General features: G+C 42.7%; 1 protein-coding gene across 1 annotated transcript in view; it reads right to left on the bottom strand.

Moving 5' to 3' along the window:
• LOC138378876 (heparan-sulfate 6-O-sulfotransferase 2-like) overlaps positions 1–23,032 on the bottom strand; it is a 67,001-nt gene extending 43,969 nt beyond the window's left edge. The window contains exons 1-4 of the mRNA XM_069464195.1: positions 22,605–23,032; positions 21,246–21,764; positions 20,828–21,007; positions 20,214–20,324 (exon numbers count right to left, since the gene is read on the bottom strand). Coding sequence (XP_069320296.1) covers positions 20,214–20,324; positions 20,828–21,007; positions 21,246–21,764; positions 22,605–23,032 — 1,238 coding nt within the window. The remainder of the gene's footprint in view (positions 1–20,213; positions 20,325–20,827; positions 21,008–21,245; positions 21,765–22,604) is intronic.
• Positions 23,033–23,506: the final 474 nt, after the last annotated feature.

Here is a 23,506-nt window from a genome sequence, read left to right as displayed (position 1 = left end):
CCAATTATATGTTGTCTACAGGAGACATACATTATATTCAAAGATAGAAAGAGCATAAGTAAAAAGAAAGAAAAAAGATACCATGAAAATAAGAACAGTAAGAACTATGGAATAGCTATGCTAATATTAGAGAAAATAGACTTTAATAAGTGCTAGTAGAGATAAAGAGGGAAATTTTTACAATGACTAAAGGAACAATGTACCAAGAAAATATAACAATTATAATAAATTCAGCTAACAACAGATCCAAAAAAAACACATGAAGCAAAAACTGACAGAATTAAAGGAAGAAATAGATAATTCAATAATAATGATAATAATTGGAGACTTCAATATCCCAATTCCAATAATGATGTAACAATTAGAAAAAGATCAACAAGGAAAGAGAAGTCAAACAGCACAAAACCCAACAAGTCTTAGCAAACAGCAATAGAGTACCACCAAGAGCAGAATAGTTTTCTCAAATACACACAGAACATTCTCCAGGACAGACCATATGTTAGGCCATAAGACATGTCTCAATATATTTAAAAAGGATGAATCATGCAATGTGTGTTCTTGAAGCACAATGGAATGAAATTATAAATAATTCTAGAAGGAAATAAATAATAAATAAAACTAGAAGGAAATTTGGAAAATTCACAAATATTTGGGAATTAAGCATCACATTCCAAAGAAAAAACCACAAGGGAAATTAGAAAATGATTTGAAATAAAGGAAAAAAAACAAGAGATGCCAAAACTTAAGAGATGAAGCTAAAGTCATTCTTAGAGGAAATCTTATAGCTATAAATTCCTATATTTTAAAAGAGGAAAGATTTCAAATCAATAACATAACTTTCATAAGATACTGCAAAAGGAAAAGCACACCAAACCTAAAGTAAGCAGATGAAAAGAAAAATTATAGATTACAGTGGGAATTTAGAGTTGAAAAAGAATGGATAAAATCAATGAAAACAAAAAAAAAATGGTTCTTTGAAAAGATCAACAAAATCAACAAAACCTGGATTGAACAAAAATAAAAAGAGAAAAGACTCAATTACTAAAATCAGGAATGACAAAGGGACATTAATACCATCTTTTAATAATAAATTGGATTATAGTGTAATACTATGAATAGCTGTATGCCAACAAACGTGGTAATAGACATAATGAAGTTACTAGAAAGACACAAACTACTGAAATTAACTCGAAAACAAATAAACATCTGAACTGAACTCTAAAAAGTAAAATAATTGAATAATTAAAGTTTTAAAACTTACCACAAAGCAAAACCCAGGCCCAGATAATTTCTGTGGTGAATTATACCAAAAAAAATTTTTTTAATTAACACCAAACTTTCACAAACTTTTTCAAAAAATGGAAGAGGAGAAAACACTTCTCAACTCATTCTATGAGACCCCTATTACCCTAATACCAAAACAAGGGAAAGACATCACAAGAAAATACAGACCAATATCCCCTTTGAATAGATGCACAAAAACAAAACACTAGCAAACCCAATCCAGCAACATATAAAAAAGATTATGCACCAGGACCACACGGGTTTTATCAACAGAATGCAACGTTGGTTTAACACCTGAGAGTCAATTAATGTCAAACACTATATCAAAAAATAAATTACGGAATCAGCTTAAGGGTTTATCAAGGGATGAATGGATAAAAATGATGTGGTGTATGTACACAAAGGAATATTATTTAGCCATGAACATGAAGGAAATTTTGTCATTTGCAGAAACATGGATAGATCTGGAGGCCATTATTTTAAGTGAAATAAACCAGGCACAGAAAGACAAATATTTCATTTTCACACTCATATATGGGACCTAAAAAAAAAAAAAGTTGATCTCAAGGAAGCAGTGAATAGAATGGTGGCTACTAGAGATTGGTCAGGGTGGTGGGATGGGGTAACGAAGAGATGTTGGTGAAGGGGTAATTCTGTTTAATAGAAGGAAGAAGTTCTGATGTTCACTGGTACAATGGGGCAACTATAGTTGACAATAGCTTATTATATTTCAGAATAGCTAGAAGTTTTCAAATGCTCCCAACATAAAGCAATGATGAATGTTTTAGGTGAATCATGTCCCAGTTACCCTGATTTGATCATTGTTTGTTGTGTGCTTGTATCAAGATGTAACATCTAATCCAAGAATATGTACAATTATTATGTATCAATAAAAAAATTTAAAAAATGAAGACAATAAAAACATAATTATCTCAATCGATGGAGAAAAATCATTTTACAAAACCCAACGCCCATTCACTAATTTAAAAAAATCATGAAACTTGAAATAAAAGAGAACTTCCTCAATCTGATAAAGGGTATCTAGGAAAAATCTAGAGTTAACCTCATATTTAATGGTGAAAGACTGAATGTTTTCCCCATGAGATCAGAAACTAGATAAAGAAGCCCATTCTAGCTGCTTCTATTCCACATTACACTGAAGATTCTAGCCAAGGAAGTTATATGAGAAAAAGAATTAAAATGCATTCATATTGGATAAGAAGGAAAACCATCTATTTATAGATGACACGATCTTGTATAAAGAAAATCTTAAGGAATATAATCAAAAATATTAGAACTAAAAATTCAAAAATAAGTTCAGCAAAATTGCTGTGTACAAGATCAATATTTAAAAATCAACCGTGTTTCTATACAGTAGCAATGAACAATCCAAAAATGAAATAAAATTCCATTTACAATAACATCAAAAGGAGTAATATACTTATAAATAAATTTAATAAGAGGAGTATAAAACTTACAATCCAAAAAATATACAACAGGCCGGGCGCGGTGGCTCACGCCTGTAATCCTAGCACTCTGGGAGGCCGAGGCGGGTGGATCGCTCGAGGTCAGGAGTTCGAGACCAGCCTGAGCAAGAGCGAGACCCCGTCTCTACCAAAAATAGAAAGAAATTATATGGACAACTAAAATATATATATACAAAAAAAAAAAAATTAGCCGGGCATGGTGGCGCATGCCTGTAGTCCCAGCTACTAGGGAGGCTGAGGCAGTAGGATCGCTTAAGCCCAGGAGTTTGAGGTTGCTGTGAGCTAGACTGACGCCACGGCACTCACTCTAGCCCGGGCAACAGAGCGAGACTCTGTCTCAAAAAAAAAAAAAAAAAAAAAAAAAAAAATATACAACAATATTGAAAGAAATTAAAGAAAACCTAAAGAATTGGAAAAAACAGCCCATGTTCATGGATTTAAAGATTGTTCATATAGCAACATTCCCTGAAATTGATCTATAGATTCAACATAGTCCCTAACAAAATCACAGCTGACTTCTTTGCAGATATTCATAAGCTGATTCTAAAACTCCCAATAAAATTCCAGGTACCCAGAATAGCCAAAACAATCTATAGAAAGAAAACAAAAATAAAGGATTCATTTCATACTTCCTTATTTCAAAACTAACTACAAGGCAGCATTAGTCAAGACTGTGTGGCATTTGCGTAAAGATAGCTGTATAGATGAGTCAAATAGAATTAAGAATCCAGAAATAAACCCAAATATTTATGCTCAATTGATGTTTAACAAAGATACCAAGGCAATTCAATTAAAAAAATAGTCTTTTAAACAAATGATACTGGGACAACTTTTATCCACATAGAGAAGAATAAAGTTGGACACCTTTCTTACACTAAGCACAAAAATTAGCTCAAAATAGATCACGGACCTTAGTGTAAAAGCTAAAATTATAAAACTCTTAGAAACAGATACCGGAGTACATTTTTATGATCTTGGGTTAGGCAAAGCCTTCACAAGAGACAAAAGTAAAAAGTTAAACTGAACTTCATCAAAATTTAAAACTTTTGTCCTTCAGTGGACATATTCAAGAAAGTAAAGCAACAACCACTGAATGGGAGAAAAATATTTGTAAAGCATATATCTTATAAGGGACTTGTATCTAAAATATACAAAGAACACAACTCAATATTAAAAAGAAAAAGTAATAACACAATTAAAAATGGCAAAGAACCTGGGCCGGGCGCGGTGGCTCACGCCTGTAATCCTAGCACTCTGGGAGGCCGAGGCCAGAGGATTGCTCGAGGTCAGGAGTTCGAGATCAGCCTGAGCAAGAGCGAGACCCCGTCTCTACTAAAAAAATAGAAAGAAATTATCTGGACAGCTAAAAATATATATAGAAAAAAAATTAGCCGGGCATGGTGGCACATGCCTGTAGTCACAGCTACTAGAAAGGCTGAGCCAGAAGGATTGCTTAAGCACAGGTGTTTGAGGTTGCTGTGAGCTAGGCTGATGCCACAGCACTCTAGCCCGGGCAACAGAGTGAGACACTGCCTCAAAAAAAAAAAAAAAAAAAAAAAAAAAATGGCAAAGAACCTGAACAGACATTTCTCCAAAGAAGATATTCAAATGGACAATAAGCACATGAAAAGATGTTCAACATTATTAGCCATCAGGAAAATACAAACCAATTCCACAATGAGATATTATTTCACACTCATAAGATGGCTATAATCAAAATGACAGATACTACAATGCAGATAAACCTTGAAAACCTCACACTAAGTGAAAGAAGTCATACACAAAAGGCCACATATTGCACGATGCATTTATATGAAATATCCAGTGTTGGCAAATTCAATGACAGAATGCAGATTACCAAGGCCTGGGGAAAGAGGGGAACAGGGAGTGAGTGGGTGCTTAATAGGCACAGGGTTTATTTTGGGTGTATGAAAATGTTCTGGAACTAGACAGTGGTGATGGTTACACAGCAGTGTGAATATACTAAATGTCACGAATGATAAATTTTATGCTATGTGTATTTTACTACAATAAAAACAAAGGTAGTAACAAATGTTGAGGATTTGGAGAAATTGCAAACCTCAGACACTGCTGGTGGGAATATAAAATGATGTAGTTGCTTTGGAGAACAATCTAGCAGTTCCTCAAAAGGTTAAACAGATATTTACCATACACAACCCAGCAATTTCATTCCTAGATAGACACTGAAGACCATTTAAAACATATGTTCACACAGAAACTTATATATGAATGTTCATAGCAGCATTATTCATAATGCTGAAAAGTGGATACAACCCAAATGTTCATCAACTGGTAAATGGATAAACAAATATGGTACATTCATATAATGGAATAGTATTCAGTCACAAAAAATAATGAAGTACTGATCCATGCTACAGTATAGACGAACCTCCAAAACATTATACTAAGTGAAAGAAGCAAGACACAAAAGGCCAATATTATAAGATTCCATATATGTGAAAACTCCAGAATAGACAACTGTATAGAGACAGAAAGCAGATCAGTGGTTGTCAGTAGCTAGAAGGAGAAAAGAATGGGCAGTGACTGCTAATGGTTATGGATTTCTTTTTGGAGTGATGAAAACGTTTTGGAATTTGACAGAGGTGATGGTTGCACAATTTTGTGCGTATATTAAAAACCACTGTGTCTGTATACTTTAAAAGGGTGAACATTATAGTGTGTGCAGTGACTCTAAGTAAGAAAAGAGCTTTAAGATGTATCATAAATTTAAATGTAAAAGTCAAAACTTTTAGAAAAAGCCCCTAGGAGAAAATCTTTAAGTCCTAAGGCTAGGCAAAGAATTCTTAAGACTTAACACCAAAAACATGATCCACAAGAGGAAAAAAATGATAAATTGGACCTCATCAAAATTAAACATTTCGCTGTGTTCAGATATCATGTGAAGGGGAAAAGACAGAGTGTGGACTAACGGAAAACATGTGCAAACAACATAACTGACAAAGAACTAACACATAGAATATATAAATGATACTCAAAACTCAACAGTTAAAAAAACAGAAGCCAGGCCGAGCATGGTGGACACGCCTATAATCCTAGCACTCTGGGAGGCCAAGGCAGGAGGATCGCTTGAGGTCAGGAGTTTGAGACCAGCCTGAGCAAGAGTGAGACCCCGTCTCTACTAAAAATAGAAAGAAATTATATGGACAACTAAAAATATATAGAAAAAATTAGCCTGGCATGGTGGCGCATGCCTGTCGTCCCAGGTCCTCGGGAGGCTGAGGCAGGAGGATTGCTTGAGTCCAGGAGTTTGAGGTTGCTGTGAGCTAGGCTGACACCACGGCACTCTAGCCCAGGTGATAGAGCGAGACTCTGTCTCAAAAATAAATAAATAAAAATTTAAAAATACAGAATCCAGTCAGAAAACAGGCAAATGGCATGAACAGACACTTGATCAAATAGGACATACAGATGGCTAATAAGCATGTGAAAGGATGTTGAACATCATTACCATCAGGAAAAAAAAAAACAACCACAATGAGAATTCTACCACTGAACCACCCATGCACTACTGGGGCGGGGGCGGCGGGGGGTGGGCGGGGACACACGTGCACAGTATACATAGCCTAAACTTTCGTAGCCCCATAGTAAGCTGAAATTTAACAAAAAATTAAAAGTAAAAAAAAAAAAAAAACCCACAATGAGACACTTCTACACACTTATCAGAATAACTAAAAATAAAAAATAGTGACAACATCAAATTCTGGCAAGGATGAGGAGAAACCAGATCACTCATACATTGCTGGTAAAACTGTGAAATAGTATATAGCCACTCTGGAAAACAGTTTGGCAGTTTCTTATACAACTAAATGTGTAATCACCAAATGACCTGGAAGTGCATTCTTGAGCATGTATGTTAGAGAAATGAATACTTATCATTCCACAAAAGCCTGTCCATGAATGATCATAGCAGCTTTATTCACACTGGAATCAGCCCAGATATCCTTCAATGGGTGAATGATTAAAGAAACCGTGGTATATACTTACCATGGAATATTCTTCAGCATTAAAAAAGAATGAAATATTACCCCATCTCAAGGGAATTATGTTGAATCATAGAAGGCACCCAAAGCCAGCTTTCACTCCTCATCCAGCAGAACCCTGGTGCCCCAGAAATCCAAGCTGAAAGCCACCGGTGGCCCAGACTTCTAAGTTCTCACCGCTAAAGCTAACACTGTTTGCATGGGGCCAAGCGCCTCCCTCTAGGACCCTGAAACGGATGTGAATACACTGATGGTCCCAGAGCTTCTTCAGCCATGGCAAATGCAGTCACAACAGTGGCTCCATCTGGGAAGGGGAGGCCAGAGTCACTAAGAGACAGTCTGCCCTTTAATTGTGGCAATAATTTATCCTTTAGGCAATGGTGTTTCTCTTTCTCAAACCCAGCTTCAGTTCCTGACATTTCAATCGAAACTCCTACCATTTCTTCAGTATTTCTACCTCCTTGAGGTTGTGGGAGAACATTTATATTCTTCCTAAGTTTCTTGTGCTAAACTAAATTCAGAGACCACCAAGATATGAAACCGAGATCCAAATGATATGGGTGTGCACACCTTGGGCTTTGTGGCTTTCAGATCTCTCCATCTTGGCACGTTTGCTGCATACAGAACTCCCCTGTAACCAGAAAGTGCTCCATCCTACAGTCAGATCCCAGCAAACCCGAAGAGCTGGACTTTGTGGTCCCAGGCTTGTTTGTAGTCAGCATGGAAACCTGACCTCTGGGGCATTCTCTAGAGAAGACATTCCCAGCCAAAGGTCACAACTTGAGACCCCACACCCAGTCCCAGGACACTAGAACCATAACCTTCCTACAATGAATAATGGTTACATCACCATGATTTAAAAGCAAAACAAACATGATATTCAATGGAGAGCATCACAATCCTGTTCGTTCCAATCCAATCAAATTTTTTAAAAGGGGAGAGTTTGTCAAATGCAACTGCTAACTTCTATGCATATGAATCCTGTATGCAGCCTCTCACTTAGCATCCCGCTGAACTCCAAAAAATTGTGAGCCACTTTCCTACAATGGCATAAAGCAAGGTGGCTGCAACACAAGACACCCTCGCTGAGATGCGATGAGCTAATCTGGCTGCATTAAACAGTCTAGCTGAGCTACATCCCTTTAGCTCTCCCCATATCTGAAGCACACCCCCTTCCCGTGCAGGAGGAAACCAAAAAGTCTCACCCTAATGATCTCATGACATCTATCTCTCTAAACTCCTCACTAATAATTTTTCAAGACCATCAGGATTATATAGAAGTCTCACTCAAAGCTGCATGTATGCAAATTCTGGCACTTTAAATGGATTCTGTCCTTAAGTGCATAAACCAAAAAGCATGGGAACAATTGGATTAGGAAAGCAAGGGTTTTTTTTTTTTTTACCCCTTCTAATTGGCATTAAGTCACCAAACATTGTCAAACATACATCACTTGCTTAATTATTTTGTGTGTGCATGTATATATCTTTATATCTTCATAAACATATAAATGAGAGAGAGATGCAGATTTAATGTACACCCATATGGCGATAAATACAAAAGCTTCCAGAAGATTGTAAAATGCTATACTAATGCTAAAATGATCACTTTCTTTTTTTTTTATTTGCTTACAAGTCACAAAGAATAAACTGAGGGAGGTAAACGTAAAGCATGGCTCTTTACCTAAAAGGAAAAATATGCACAGAGCATTTTGTTCAATAATGCAATTTTTTAACAAAAACCTTGCTTCGGCTTCATAGTCTCATATTAGTCTACTTAATCTTATAGCATGTTTATACATAAAATCATTTTACATGTTCCTTAAAATTTTATTGAAGTAATTTTTCATAAATAGCCTACTATGCATCATTCACCCCAATATGCTTTATTTCAACATTGCTTTAATGAGCTGTAGCTGGCCTATTACACTCTTAGAACGTACTATACCACTTTCAGCACAACGAATCACAAAATTAGCAAGTATTTTTGCCTCTGGAGTTTCTGGCAAATAGGTTCAAACACTTTATCAATCCTCAAGATGTTTTGCTAGTTAATCTTCCATTTAGCAAAGTCTCAGCCATCAGGCATCTGTTGAAGTGGCCATCAGCCCAAGGTCACACTGGCCTCTGGCTGTCTTTTTACCATTCTTCCATGTCTTCAAGCTAATTTCTTTGCCACCCACACTAATAATGCCTGCCAGGCTGGTAAGTCCATGCTAATTTGCATATTCTCTTTAATAGCACTTTTCTAAAAGCTGCCTCTTCCAAAAGGGAGACAATGGTCACTCCCATGGGAATTTGCTACTCTCGCTTGGTTATTTCAGTAACTAAATACATTCTTATTAACTTCATGATAAGCCCCTGGGATAAGAGTGGGCTTCAGGATTCATTTTCTCTGGGATGCCTCCCTTGGTTTTAAGAGAAAGTATCTTTATTTCACCGGCTCCTCTGCTCCCAGAAGGCATGAGCTGCCCTGGCAGAACTCATTTGCACTACCTTCCAAAGTCTGTCTACACAGACCAAACGCAGCAAAAAAGCTATGGTCATTTATAGAAACAGGTCACGACTGGTCAAAGCAGTGCAAGTGACATTGCTAATGAGACAACTGCCAAGATTCCAGAAGGAGCGAGATGCTTTGGCCTCTTACAAATTTTGCATAGTGTGTGCGCCATATTCGCAGTCCACATGGGGCACAAATTAAAATACAGTTAAGGTCCTCATTTTCCTTATCTGAAAAAAAAAAAAAAAAAAAAACACGAATCTTTCCTCTAACGTAACTCTGTTCTTTCCCCCAAAACATCATTCTTCTGTGTAAATCAGTGTTGAAGGCATTTGAAATAATTTGGGTATCTAAATGTTATTTAAAAGGGGAAAAAACTGGCCAGGTGTGGTAGCTCACGCCTGTAATCCTAGCACTCTGGCAGGCTGAGGCGGGAGGATCACTAGAGCTCAGGAGATCGAGACCAGCCTGAGCAAGAGTGAGACCCCATCTCTACTAAAAATAGAAAGAAATTAGCCAAACAACTAAAAATAGAAGAAAAAAAAAATTAGCCGGGCATGGTGGCTCATGCCTGTAGTCCCAGCTACCTGGGAGGCTGAGGCAGGAGGATCGATTGAGCCCAGGAGTTTGAGGTTGCTGTGAGCTAGGCTGACGCCATGGCACTCACTCTAGCCCGAGCAACAAAGCGAGAGTCTGTCTCAAAAAAAATAAAATAAAAGGGGAAAAAAGAGCTGCAGAGTTCACCTTCAAAGAGTAATTTTTATTAAACTTTTTAAAGGTGCTTTTTAAAAATCATTTAACATGTTGGATCCTGATATCTCCAGATAGTTACTTCAGGTCTCCATTCCACTTAGCTCGTATAGACACAGCCACAAAAAAGATAAAGGCTTTTGGACATTCGTCTGAGAATTTAGTAGACATTAAAATATAGCAGACAGGCCAGTTGTCCCGATTGGATTTAAATGCCAGCTCCAATACTGTCTAGCTGTGCAGATTTGGGCAGGTTATATATCTTGTCCAATTCTCTGTTTTCTCATCTTTAAGTGGGCTTTTAAAACATCAACCTCAGAGGGTTTTCTGAGGATTAAATGAGAAAATGTACGCTATGCCCCTTGCACAGGACCTGGCTGAGTAGGTACCCCAAAATAGTAACAGGTCTTCACAGAAAATCAGGCTAAGCTACCGGGGTCAAACTATCACTTTCCAGCACTATTCTTTGCCTAAGTCTTGGAGTTCTTCACTTCTGCATGTAAATTAAGAAACTCGATGTGGTCAGTGAAGGATTGGTAATACTTCCAGATATATCAGACTACTAACGCTCCTTCACGTGCATTCAGGTATAACCCAATCCCTTGTTCCTGCCTGACTGGCCACAACATCCAATGCTTAAGCACTCCATATGGAGAGACAGTATGGTCTACAAGATATTTCATTCACAGAAGTTTTTCAAGACTTAAGGCTTAGTAGGTGGTCTATTTTCAAAAGTGCTCCATATGTGCATGAGAAGAATGTGTATTCTTCCAAGTGGGTGCAAATATATGTCTGTGTGTGTGTGTGTTCATTATACTGAGCTTGTTAATAGTGTTGTTCAAATCTTCTGTATCCTTATCCATCTTTTATTCATTTTGCCTGTCAATTTCTGGAAAAAAGTTAGTAGATTTCATAATTTTTCCTTACAGCTCTGCCAATTTTTGCTTTATATATTTGAAAAGTATAATATTGGGCCGGGTGCGGTGGCTCACTCCTAGCACTCTGGGAGGCCGAGGTGGGTGGATCACTCGAGGTCAGGAGTTCGAGAGCAGCCTGAGCAAGAATAAGACGCCATCTCTACTAAAAATAGAAAGAAAGTATGTGGCCAACTAAAAATACATAGAAAAAATTAGCTGGGCATGGTGGCGCATGCCTGTAGTCCCAGCTACTCGGGAGGCTGAGGCAGGAGGATTGCTTGAGCCCAGGAGTTTGAGGCTGCTGTGAGCTAGGCTGACACCACAGCACTTTAGCCTGGGCAACAGAGTAAGACTTTGTTTCAAAAAAAAAAAAAAAAAAGTATAGTATTAAGTGTATACAAGTTTAGAATTGTTATCCGAAGAATTAAACTTTTAATCATTATTCAGTGATCTTGTTTATACCCAATAATGATTCCTCCTTAAAGTCTATTTTGTCTAGTATCAATATAGCTACATCAGCTGCCTTCTCGTTTGCATAGCTTATCAATCCAATACTTTCTATGTTCTTTGTGTTCCTGTGTTTTTCCTTTGTCTCTCATATATAACATATACCTGGATTCCAGGTTTTCATTCATTGTGATAATCTATGTCTTTTAACTGGTGAGTTTAGGCCGGGTGCGGTGGCTCACGCCTGTAATCCTAGAACTCTGGGAGGCCAAGGCAGGAGGATCGCTCAAGGTCAGGAGTTTGAGACCAGCCTGAACAAGAGCGAGACCCTGTTTCTACTAAAAATAGAAAGAAATTATCTGGCCAACTAAAAATATATAGAGAAAAAATTAGCCAGGCATGGTGGCGCATGCCTGTAGTCCCAGCTACTGGGGAGGCTCAGGCAGGAGGATCCTTGAGCCCAGGAGTCTGAGGTTGCTGTGAGCTAGGCTGACGCCACGGCACTCTAGCCTGGGCAACAGAGCGAGACTGTCTCAAAAAAAAAAAAAAAAAAAAAAAAGAAACTAACTGGTGAATTTAGTGAACTCCTATTTATTGTAATAACTGAGGAATTGGCTGCCATGATCAAAGGGCCTTTTTAAAGTATTTCTGGGTTGTCTTGCTGCAACTTGGTCATCCGTCAATTTCTAAACACTCTTTGCTTGCATTCACTCTCCTGTAAAAAGTTAGCAAAAGCCCAAAGATCTCCAGGAGTGAATTGGAGTTAGTACTTTACTGAAGGTTTGTCATTATTAGTATAGTTAGGGGAGAAAGTCATTTAATGCAAGGAATGTGCACACAGGCCAAATCCATTTGATGTAAATCAATACACTGCACATTTCAATTGTTCTGTATTCCTACAGAAAAGTGCACGGAAGTGATTCATTAGGACTAAACTCTTCACAAGGAACAGACCAATTCTCTCAGGCTCACTAGGGCATCTCCACTAGTAAAATTTAAAAAGCAATCAAACTGAATAAGAAGTCCTCTTTGCAGACATTTACATCAGGGAAGAACACGATTCTTGACAATTCAGAGTAAATGAAGTGCAAATTATTCCCTTATAATATAACCCATAATTGAAGCTTAAATTGTGACTGAAAAAGAGCCCATAGTTTAATCAGAATAATATATTTATTGGTAATTCCCGTGAGCTCATATTTGATACATTTATATTATAGGATAACAAGTTCAAAACTATTGCTAAGTTATAAATATGGAATTTATGCAGAATTTGCATGTATTGAATTTTATTTTGAATCTGCATGTGTGCCTATATTTGAATATTTATAATATTCCAAAAAAAGCACAGTGGAATGTGCAAGACAGATTTATTTAGTGTAATGCTCTGAAATGTGTCAAAGTCTTCAACACTGTTCTTAGAGGCAAAATGGCAGAAATAACAAATGGGATGCAATAAGATCAACTGAATATCTGCAAAGTCCAATACCTAGTCAAACGAGAAAAGCTCTTTTGCCAATAAATATTTTACTAAAGTTTAGACAAATATTTCTCTAAGCTTACAATGACATTGTTTAGATGACATATACCATCAAGTGGATTATTCATTATCCTTTAATGGAAAGGTAGAAATTCCCATTCCTACCTTCCTTTCTAAAGTCAGTTACTAAATATCTCATTTTATGTGTCATGGAATGTCAATATTAGTTTTTCAACTGTGAAGGATGTTCTTTACACGATCAAAATAACTTATGCCTAAGATGTAGTGTTACTGGAGTTTCAACAATAAGATTATGCATCTCACCATATGTATATACAGTAGCCCCCCAGATATCCAGAATTGGTGGGGAATGAACTTTGGAAGCAACGTAGTTTATGGTTAACTGGGGGTAATGCTCTTATGCACTGAAACTGCCCTAGGAAGAGGCTGTCCAGCAAAGGGAACTCCCCTTCTCTCCTGGATGACAGCAACACATGCACTAACTGATCTAAGCTTTCAGTTATGGATGTTTAGAACTGTAGCCCTTTACCAAGCCCAAGGCTTTACTCTTCCACCCAGACCATCGGCCCTGGTATAAACTCACTAGGAATGAGGCTCATGAAGATCCAAAGTCCAGACTATCTGGGGTGCTTCTGGCTAAGGAGAATAAGCCTTATATTTCCAACTATGTACCACTATTAACTTGCTTTTCCACATAATTTATAAGTGAAAAGTTACAATTTGTAACTGAAGAAGAAAAAAAATAGCAATTGACCCAAATATCTCTATCCTGTATTGGTATAAGAGTTCCATGTATTGTGTGGGAATATGATAACAGCCAATTATCAGAAAAATCAGCAGCCGATGCCTGACTTACCATGTCTGTCTTTCAGTCTGATGGTTTATTTGGGCTCGGGCTGCTTCCCTCATTAAGGGCTCCCAAGATATCAAGAGGCTAATGAATATCCAGCCATAGTCTTCAGGAAGCAAAAAGTAAACATCAGGCTTGGGGGTGCGGTGGCTCACGCCTGTAATCCTAGCACTCTGGGAGGCCGAGGCGGGTGGATCGCTCGAGGTCAGGAGTTCGAGACCAGCCTGAGCGAGAGCGAGACCCCATCTCTACTAAAAATAGAAAGAAATGATCTGGCCAACTAAAAATATATATAGAAAAAATTAGCTGGGCATGGTGGCACATGCCTGTAGTCCCAGCTACTCGGGAGGCTGAGGCAGGAGGATCGCTTGAGCCCAGGAGTTTGAGGTTGCTGTGAGCTAGGCTGACGCCACGGCACTCTAGCCCGGACAATAGAGAGAGACTCTGTCTCAAAAAAAAAAAGTAAGCATCAGTGTAATTAATCACAGCTATAGTAAAACATTATTTTAAAAAATTGTTAATACTTACTTTTATTATAAAAGTAATACTCATAAATTCAAAACCTTTAGAAAAGCAGACTAAGAAAATAAATCACTAATAAATATATTGATATCCTGGTATTTTTTTCTTCCCCTCTGTCTTTTATGCTTACATTTGGGAGGGGTGGGATGATTTCTTGCTCCCACTCTCTTTGTTCTTTAACATAGCTGTAGTAATACTAGGTCCATAATTTTCTATCTCTTTTAACATTAAATCACCAGCGATTTTCAAAACTTTATAAAAAGACACTTAAATGGTTTGTAATAATCCTTCAAGTGGTTGTACAAGAATTCTCGAACCATTCTCCTCTATGTGGATATTCAGATTGGTTCCAATTTGTTGCACTTCTAATAATACCAGTTAGCCTCCTAGTGTACGTTCTCATAGCATCCTTTACTTTTCCCCCATGGCACTTCTCACAATTTTAAGTAACTAATAACTTGTCTCACATCTATGTTTCCCACTCCACAAAGACAAGGGCCACATCTGCCTGGCTCTTCATGGTGCCCCCAACACATGGCACATGACAGCAGATACTCAATAAATATTTGTTGAATAAATAAATGAATAAATGAAAGAGTGAATGAATGTAAAGCATGTATAAGATTATGTTTTTCAGCAAAATTCCACAAAAGAAATTATGAGTCAAAGAAATAAATATTTTTAATGGTTTGTGTTATTTTATCTAATTTCTTTCTAAAAGGATCATTCAAATTTACATTCCCACCAACAATGTATGAGACTTACGGTATTTAGCACACCCTTGTCAGTACCGGTTACTAACACTTTTTGTTTAGTGGTGATGTATGTTAATTTTTGTCTTGTTTTGGTTTTTTTAATCAGGATTAACTAGAGAGGCAAAGAAGGTACCCTATGTGTAAATGTTTAAATTTGTATTTCTTTAGTACCAGTGAGATGAAACAGTTTTTCTATGTCTGCAAATTAGTTGTGGGTTCCATGTTGTAAACTGGCCATGTGTTTTGTTTCTCTAATCAATTCACAGGAGTTCTTTGTAGGGCAAAGATTTCAGCTTTTTGTCTGTTGTAAGTGTGCATATTTTCACCAGTTTGGCATATGTCTTATTATTCTGGCTTTTTTTTTGACAGATGACCATTTCTCATTTTTATGTAATCATAACTGTCCATCTTTTCTTTATTCAAACATCCTTCTCCTTCTCCTATGTGAATTACAGCTGTTATTTAAATAATAATGCCAATTATGAATTTAGATTAACTGAGTTCACAGATTCCCATATATACTGTACAACTAAGCCCTAACCTCCCCCAGAGCCCCAGTCCTCACCTCATTATAAGCCCTGTACACTAGGAGTCTAGGCAACAGGGACCAGTCATGACTCTTTAACAGCCTCCCGGATCAAACTAGACCCCTGCTCAACATCTACATTTTGGTCAAGGGTACCACCTCCACTCCAGACTAGAAATCAGAGAGGTAGCTTTAACTCTACTCCAGTCTTCATTTACTTCTCAGATTTTTTTATATTCTTTCCACGCAGGAGCTTCTTATCCTCACTGGGGTTCAACCTCCTCATTGCCACTCCGGGGCCTCACCCCACCACCTCCCTAACCGTTACTTCCCCAAGCATGAACCTTCTCCTTTCTGGCCAGACCTGGCTAGGTGAGGCTGCTGGACCTCACAACGTCATGAGGATGCCGCGCCCATCCACAGTGCCCCCTTTCTTCTAAATACAACCCACCTATTATTCCCAGAGGCCTTTTCCAAGGGTCTCTCCTTTTTCTGGCCCATTCCTCACACTGCAGAAAGGAAAGGACCTTAGAAAACATCTCATTTCAAGCTCCCATCTTACAGCGGAAACGCTGAGGCCAAGGGAGAGGAAACACCTTGCCCCAAATCCAGAGTTCCCCCAGCACCACCTGTCTGCACTACACATTTCTGCACTTCACATCCTAATCTTTATGGACTTGAGGCTGCAGATGGTGTGCTTGGCTTTTCTGGCTTTGTTTTAGTTCTAATCTCCCCAACTGCTAGCATCGTGCCGGGGACGTAATAGTGACTCCACCAGGTTTGCTGATCAGACCTAAACTACAATGTAATAGATGGACTTTTCTCTAGTTTTAAATATATTCTGGTAAATGCACGACATTTAAAAGACATTATTAATTTTCAAATTGTTTTCAAACAAAATCCATCCTTTTAATTAAATATCTGAAGTACCAAATTATCCCGTTCTACTGAAAGCTCTGTGAAAGCAAGGATGATGTGTCTTTCCTGGAATATAATGGGCAGTTTCACAAAATTTTGTTTAAAGAATGACAGAAAAAAAGGGATGACTATTCTTTTAATGTCATTTCATACTGCCTCAGTTGACGACTGATATTCATAAAAGAGAGGCTCCAGCATTTTAATTGCCACATAACAGCACTACTCTAAAATTATTATTAAGAGAGGATTCTGCGTAGCCTTTTGTACCACCTGAGAACTTACGAGCTTTGTCAGGACTCTAACGACAGGTTTGCCATCCATGCAAAGATGCTAACTAATACTGTTGCTGTTCTACAGATGTTATCATAGTAGATTTCTCCCCCTCTTCTATGAAACAGGGGGGATGGTGCCAACAGCTCTTATCAAAGATGGCTGAAGAAATGCATCCTCAGAGCTGAAAGCCCGATAGCCTACAGCCTGATGAACCACACGGCCAGCGGCCAGCGCTGCTTTACTTGCTGCCTCATCCCATACCATGAGCCTGTCCTGTCATCTTGCCTTACTGCAAAATCAAGAAAGAAAAGGAGTGGGAGCGTGGGCATGTGAGGCATGATCAGGCACATGCACTCTACAGTTTTAGCTCTTTCAAAATAGAGCCACCTTTTAAAAAGAAATGGAAAGAAAAGAAAGCTTTTACCACATTAGAAAACAACAAGAATGACCAAAAAAAAAAAAACAAAAACCTTTCTCCATCTAAACAGATACCTTTTAGTCCTTTCCTGTCAGTGATATCCTATTGGATTTTATATGACAATGAATTACTCTGCCGGATGACTGCTAAAAAATTTAGAGATGCTAAAAGTCTAGAATGCAACATGAAGATGATCTGATTCTTTGACTTGTATAGCCATAGACCCTGACCTCCCCCCCATTCCATGTGGGCCAGCCAGCACAGTACCTAGAGAAGAACGGGGGCCAGTGCAGTTTCTTTGGGCCCAATTCTGAATTCCTCCCACAGAACAAATGGCACAATAGAGTTGGCTACAAACAGAGGGAATTTGTCCTGAGAAAAGCCTGCAGAATTTGGGACTTTAAACAGCTGGTGAACAACAATGTTTTGATACATGTTCAAAAATGGTCTCAGAAATTCTAAAATGAGCAGGACCCTGCTCTGACCCCAAACAACATATTGGCAGACAGATGGATGAAATGCAATTCCTAATATTTTTAAAGAAATATTATTTTTAATAAACAACTTGAGCCCTTTGCCAGCCAAGAGCGCGCCCGCTCTGTCTCTCTCTCTCTCTCTCTCTTTGTCCTCTCCAGGCAGCATGATCACAGTGGTTTCTATTCAGCAGCTATATATCACCCAAGCACTTCACCATCGGCAGAGGCAGGGAAGCATCTCCAATGTAGCACTAGGAGCAGGATTCAGGGTCTTGGCTTACAGCCACGACAGCCTCTTATGCCCCCTCCAATGTGGATGAATGGCTGTGAGTCAGGAGGTGGTTCCCGTCCCAGCTGAGGGTGCCTACTGATGCTTATCCAACCTTTGCAGGGATCCCCAACATGGCAACGACAGACCCCTCTGCAATCTAGCCACAAGATCCGCTCCTGGTGAGCATAAAGCCCCAGGGATGTAGAAATCTGTTCTTTTCCCAGTGGGTGTGGTAACCCTGGCCCAACCACCACTCATCCAGACTCACATGTGTAAAATTGCTGCTGATGGTGATGATGTGGGTGACAACAATATCAGCTAACATTTATTAACTGTTCACTCTGTGGTAATTACTAACGCGAAATATCTCACTGTGTTTTTGCAAAAACCCTTGTTCATCAAGGTGCAGTCAGTAGAGCAAAGGTTGTGGAGCCAGACAGAATTGGAGTCAGATTCCTGCTCTGCCACTAAAAAGCTCAATGACCTTGGGGAAGTCCTTCAGCCTCTCTGCTCTTCATGCTCATCTGATAAATGGGGATACTTTCTTCCACTCTGTCTTCCTGCCAAAGACAGTGCATGTTTACAGAGAAATGCCAGAGATAAGGGAATGAAAGATCATCATAAACTGAACACACTCTCCACACAGGCTCTGATCCAAGGTCACACAGCTGGCTCGTGGCTGGCCTAGAACTAAGGCCCAAGTGTCTGAACTCCCAGGCTAGACAGACGGGGCTGCTGTTCCCCTCCATTCAGCAGAGCACGGAGACTGACCAGCTAGCATAGAGAGACTACTCTAACAAAGGGACTCCTGAAAGCAGATATTTTCATCTCCAGACAACAGCTCCTTACCCTCACAAATCACGGCCAGCGCAGCTCCCTTTGCCTCTAAATTTTCACCTCCCACACTCACATACACACTCACATAGGCGCACTGTCTCACTCTCACACACAGGTGCACACCTTAGCTCTTACAGATCATCAGAACTCACGGAACTGGTCCTGCAAGCAGGGAATCCGTCAGCGTTAAGGGAAATTCTGGAACCCTCAGGCTATCACTATTCTTCAAGAGGAATGTTTCTGCAGGTGGGCAGGGATGAATGAACTAAAAAGGTGCCCTTGAGGTGACAATGTGTTTCTTAGCTAATTTTATTTCATTTGTGTAAATATTGTAAAATCCAATAACTCACTTTTTAAAGCTTGGTTGATTAGACTAGATGGAACTGTGGTCTCACCCTTTTAAGACCAAGAAAAGTAAATTCCATTTCATTTCAAATAATATTGCTTCAACGGGGGACAATCCAAGAGGCTTTGAGGGGGTCCTGGTTATCTTATGGAGAATGTCTGAAGGAACCTGCCAGAGGCCACCAAATAGATAATCTAGATCACATTAGTAATGTGTTTATAGATGTCACACCCTGACCTACATGTTCCAAAGAATTGGTATGGCCATACATGCCCTGTGAAAATCCAGGCAAGGCTGTGACTTCCATGGTGACCAAGACCTTGTTTTCATTTCTTTGCCACAACTGTGGCTATGGAATTCTACTTTTGCCCTAAAGATGTTTTTTAGTATTTCCACCATCACTACACCTACCAGCTCTGTCCGCATGAGAAATTATTTTCAATATTGCCAAATTGTTTGGGAACTTCTTAAACACCAGAATCTTGTTGTGACAATGACTTACACAATTCTTGTAACAGATTGAGGCAGCCACCTTCCTGGGGCTAACTAAGGCTTTCTTGGGATGAAAAAAAAAAAAAATCTGTTAGTGCTGGAAAGGAAATGAAAGTTCAACAGATTCATCTAGAATTCCAGCACTTGAGAGGGGACACCGTGAACCGAGGGAAGGGAAGGTGAGGAAGGGAGGCGGGGTTAATGTTTCCTCTAAATCTTACTGGCGACCAGGAAGTCAGAGGGCCATAGAGTTCCATTTGCTTAAAGCACCCCTGGTCCAGGACACTGAATGCCCCCACCCATGGGGGGGGTCCAGGCAGGCAGCCAGCCACTGCAGCAGCAGCAGCCTAGAGTGCCCCTGTAGTCTGGGGGGAGGCAGGGAGCATGGCCATGTCCTTGCCCAACCAAAGACACCAGTCCCCAGAGGCCCCCTGGCAACTCAATTCACCTTCTCTACTCCCTGGACTCCCTGTCCAAGTCCAGATTTGTTTGGGGGAAACTGGTGAAACAGTAGCCCTGGCTGGGGCAACTGCACCCCAATGCACCCCCACCACCCTCTCAAAGCACTCCATGACCTCCAGCAACGCTGGAGGGAGGAAAATGCTCCAGCTTCTGGCTACAGACTATTCATAAATCAGCTTTTTCTTTATCAGCCCCAGGCTCCCAGAGACTGGGCTGGCGGCGCCCACGCTGGGGCTCAGGTTCTTTTTGTATATCAGGGAAAGCTCTTCATAGCTGAAGGAGAGTGAGGGGGGATGGAGGGGGGTCGGAGGGGGGTCCTGGGCAGCGTCCCAGCCCGCCGCTCAATCTGGCCTCCTGGGTGCCCCTCGCCCTCCCAAAGCACCGCGGATGCCTCACGTGCAGCCAAGTAGTGAAAGGCGTGAGCCTGGGAGCCACAAGCTCTCCCTGGGGGTCTGAAAACAGCGGCAGAGGGACACCCACTCACCCAGGGAGAGCACAGCTAGAGGGGGTACAAGGAGGAGAGAGGCAATCAAAGTCAGGCAGGAAGAGAGAAACAGAAAGGGTAAGAGAGCAAGAGTCAGAAGGAAAGCGAGAGAGGGAAACGGAAGGAGAAGGAGGCAGAGAGCAACCAGGAGCAGATTGGGAGCACAAGAGGGAAAGAGAGAGAAAAAGGTAAATACAAGAAGCTAAAACAAAAAGAAAAAGAAAAGAAAAAAAGGAGGAAGCAAATGCAGGCGCAGAAAGGAGGTAGAAGCGTGTAAAGGAAGCTTCGGAACTGGAGTGCGGAGGAGAGGCGAGAAGGGGCCCGGGGACGCTGCGCGCAGAGCGCGGTTCTTGAGGGCTCTCCAGAGCGAAGTCTGAGCGCGGCGCCCTGTCCCGGCTGCGGCCACTGGGGCGCTCGTTCGGCCTGACAGGCCGCTTCCCACTCACACACTCCCACCACCGCGCAGGCCACCCTGCGGACAGACAGAGTGGCCGTCCCGGGCCAGGGCGCAAGGGATTCCTGAGGCGGCCACAGCGCGGCGAACGTGCGCGCCAGGGAACCCAGCGCCTGCCCAACTAGGGCGCGACGGCCGGGACGCCCAGGTGCGCGCTGGGTCCCCAGCCACCGCCGGCCGCGCCTCCTGGCCCTCGGCCCGCCTAGGCCCTGGTCCGGCGCTTCAGGGCCCCGCTTGGCCGCGGGCGCGCACTCACCTGGACGGTCTCAGCCTGGCGTCGCGCTTGCCGTCCACCACAGAGGGCACGCAGCTGGTGAGCTCGGTCCAGTCGGCGTGCAGCCCGCAGCTCCAGCCGGTGGAGAACCTGGAGAAGAGCCAGGTCTCCCGCTTCCCCGGCCGGTGGCAAGTGCATTTCTTCTGACCCACGCGGCACTCGCACGGCTGCTCCAGCTGGATGTTGCGCACCAGGTGGCGACCGAAAGTGGTGCCCCCGGTCTTCTGAATGTGCAGGAACACTATGAGGTCATCGCCCTTGATGTCGAAGTCTACCTTGCGCAGGAGGTCGCCACGGGTGAAATTGTAGCGGGGCACGAACCTGACGGAGCTCTCATCCTCCGAGCGGTACGGGTCCGGCACCGGGGAGCTGAACGCCTGCAGGCGGAGGAGCTGGCATTCTGTGCCGGGGCACACGTACTGGAGGACGATCACGGCAAATAGGAAGAGCATCACCAAAGCCAGCAGCAGCTTGTTGGATTTCTCATCCATGTTCCCGACGCTGGGGGAAACCCGAGCTCGTTACGTCAATCCCGCAGCTCAGCCCGTGCTCACCGTGCCCTCGCACCGCCCCCTCCCCCTGGAGCCGCCGTTGCGCCCCTTTCCCCCTCCCCTCGGCACCGAGTACCCCACCGCGGCGGCAACGGCGGCGCCTTCCCCGCTTCCTTTCTTCCCGGCAGGCTCAGCGCTGTGGCTTCTGCCGCACACCTCCCCCCCACCCCGACTCCTTCCCGCTGGCCGCCTGCCCCTCCCCCCGCCGGGGCTCGCCGGAGCTCCCCATGGCCCCTTCGCGGGGTTTCGTACCCGCGGGACCCCTCCTGGCCCCGTCGCCCCACTCCTCTACTCGCGCCCCCGGTCCGGGCCCCCGTTCGTCTCGCTCCACTCTCGGTGGTTCCCGTCCCCATCCCGCTTCGACCACCGGACTCTCCCCGGCTCTTCTGCCCCGTTCCCTTTTGGTGCGCACGCCACTGCCTGCTCGACTCGCGGGCTTTCTCCCCACGCCCCCCGAAGCCCTGCGCTTGCCCGCGCCCGGTTGCCCACCCGGGGGGCCGTCTCGAGGGAGCTCCGAGCCGGGCGTTCAGAGTTCCCCAGGGGAAAGGAGCCCGCCGGCAGCCCCACTTGCAAGCCGAGACGCTGTGCTGCCGGCGCCCGCGGAACGGCGGCGAGAAAGCCGCAGCGTGGCCAAATGCGCGCCGCGCCCCTCCGGAGCCCCCGAGCCCAGCCTCCACTGGCTAGCTGGAACTTTGCGCCCGTCCCTCCCCTCGAGGCTACCTTCCTTTCCCGCACTGCCCCTGCCCACCCTAGCCAGGGAGCGCGATCCCCGCTTTCGCCTAGAACGTACCTGGCCAGGGGACCGAAAATCCTGGAGAAGATCGCACCGAGCACGTGCTTCAGCGAGTGGCCCAGGGCGGCCAGGCCCCGAGTGAGCAGGGCCCGGCAGAGGGAGCCCAGGTCCCAGCGTCGCCTAAGGTCGTGCATCCGCCTGCGGCGGCCTCGGGACAGCAGCGCGAAGAGCGGGGCGCGCTCGGCTCCTGTCAGGGAGGAGGACGCCTTTAGGGGCTCGTCCCGAAGCGGCCGGGAGTTGAATCCGTGAGACACACCCCTAGGAGAACCCGCGCGGACTGAGGCGGCGACCGACCCGGGCCGGCTCTCTGCCAGCTCGGCCTCTACTCTGGAATGCCGGCGGGGACAGGTGGTGCGGGCGGGCGCTCTTCGCTCCGGTTGCAGCGGCTGCCCGAGCGCCCGGGCTGCACACGCAGGCAGTGCCATTCCCCCCTTCAGGCAACTCAGGGTACTAAGGATCAGGAGCGAGCTTGAATTTATATAATAATGCCTACGCCCAAGAGCTCCAGCCACTTCACAAGCGGAGGACTTGGGTTTTCTTCTGTCTTAGAAAACGGAGGTCACTCCAGTGAGCGCATCGCTCCACTTTGGCTCCTTATTTCAACCTCCCCTAAAATAGCAGGGGCGCAAATTGGACCTTTTCCCTCTCTCTTTGCCAATTTCCATTCTCCAACGGAAGCGGGGGCATTTTCTGAAAAGGTAAGTCAGCATGAAAAAAAAAAAAAAAAAAAAAAAAGCATGACCAAAAAGCATTACAGAATGGGAATCTGAGCGTTTTCAGAGCAGAGACTGGCTGCTACTCCTCTCTTCTTACTGAACCCCCACACCAAGCCCTGTGCCTGCAGGAAGGCTTCTCTCGTGTAAGGTTTATGGAATGGACGGATACATGACTAAACACTG

This window comes from Eulemur rufifrons, chromosome 30 (assembly GCF_041146395.1).
Source record: "Eulemur rufifrons isolate Redbay chromosome 30, OSU_ERuf_1, whole genome shotgun sequence".
NCBI lineage: Eukaryota > Metazoa > Chordata > Mammalia > Primates > Lemuridae > Eulemur > Eulemur rufifrons.
The sequence above is the reverse complement of the archived record's forward strand: the minus strand, read 5'-3'. Positions and strand labels throughout refer to the sequence as shown.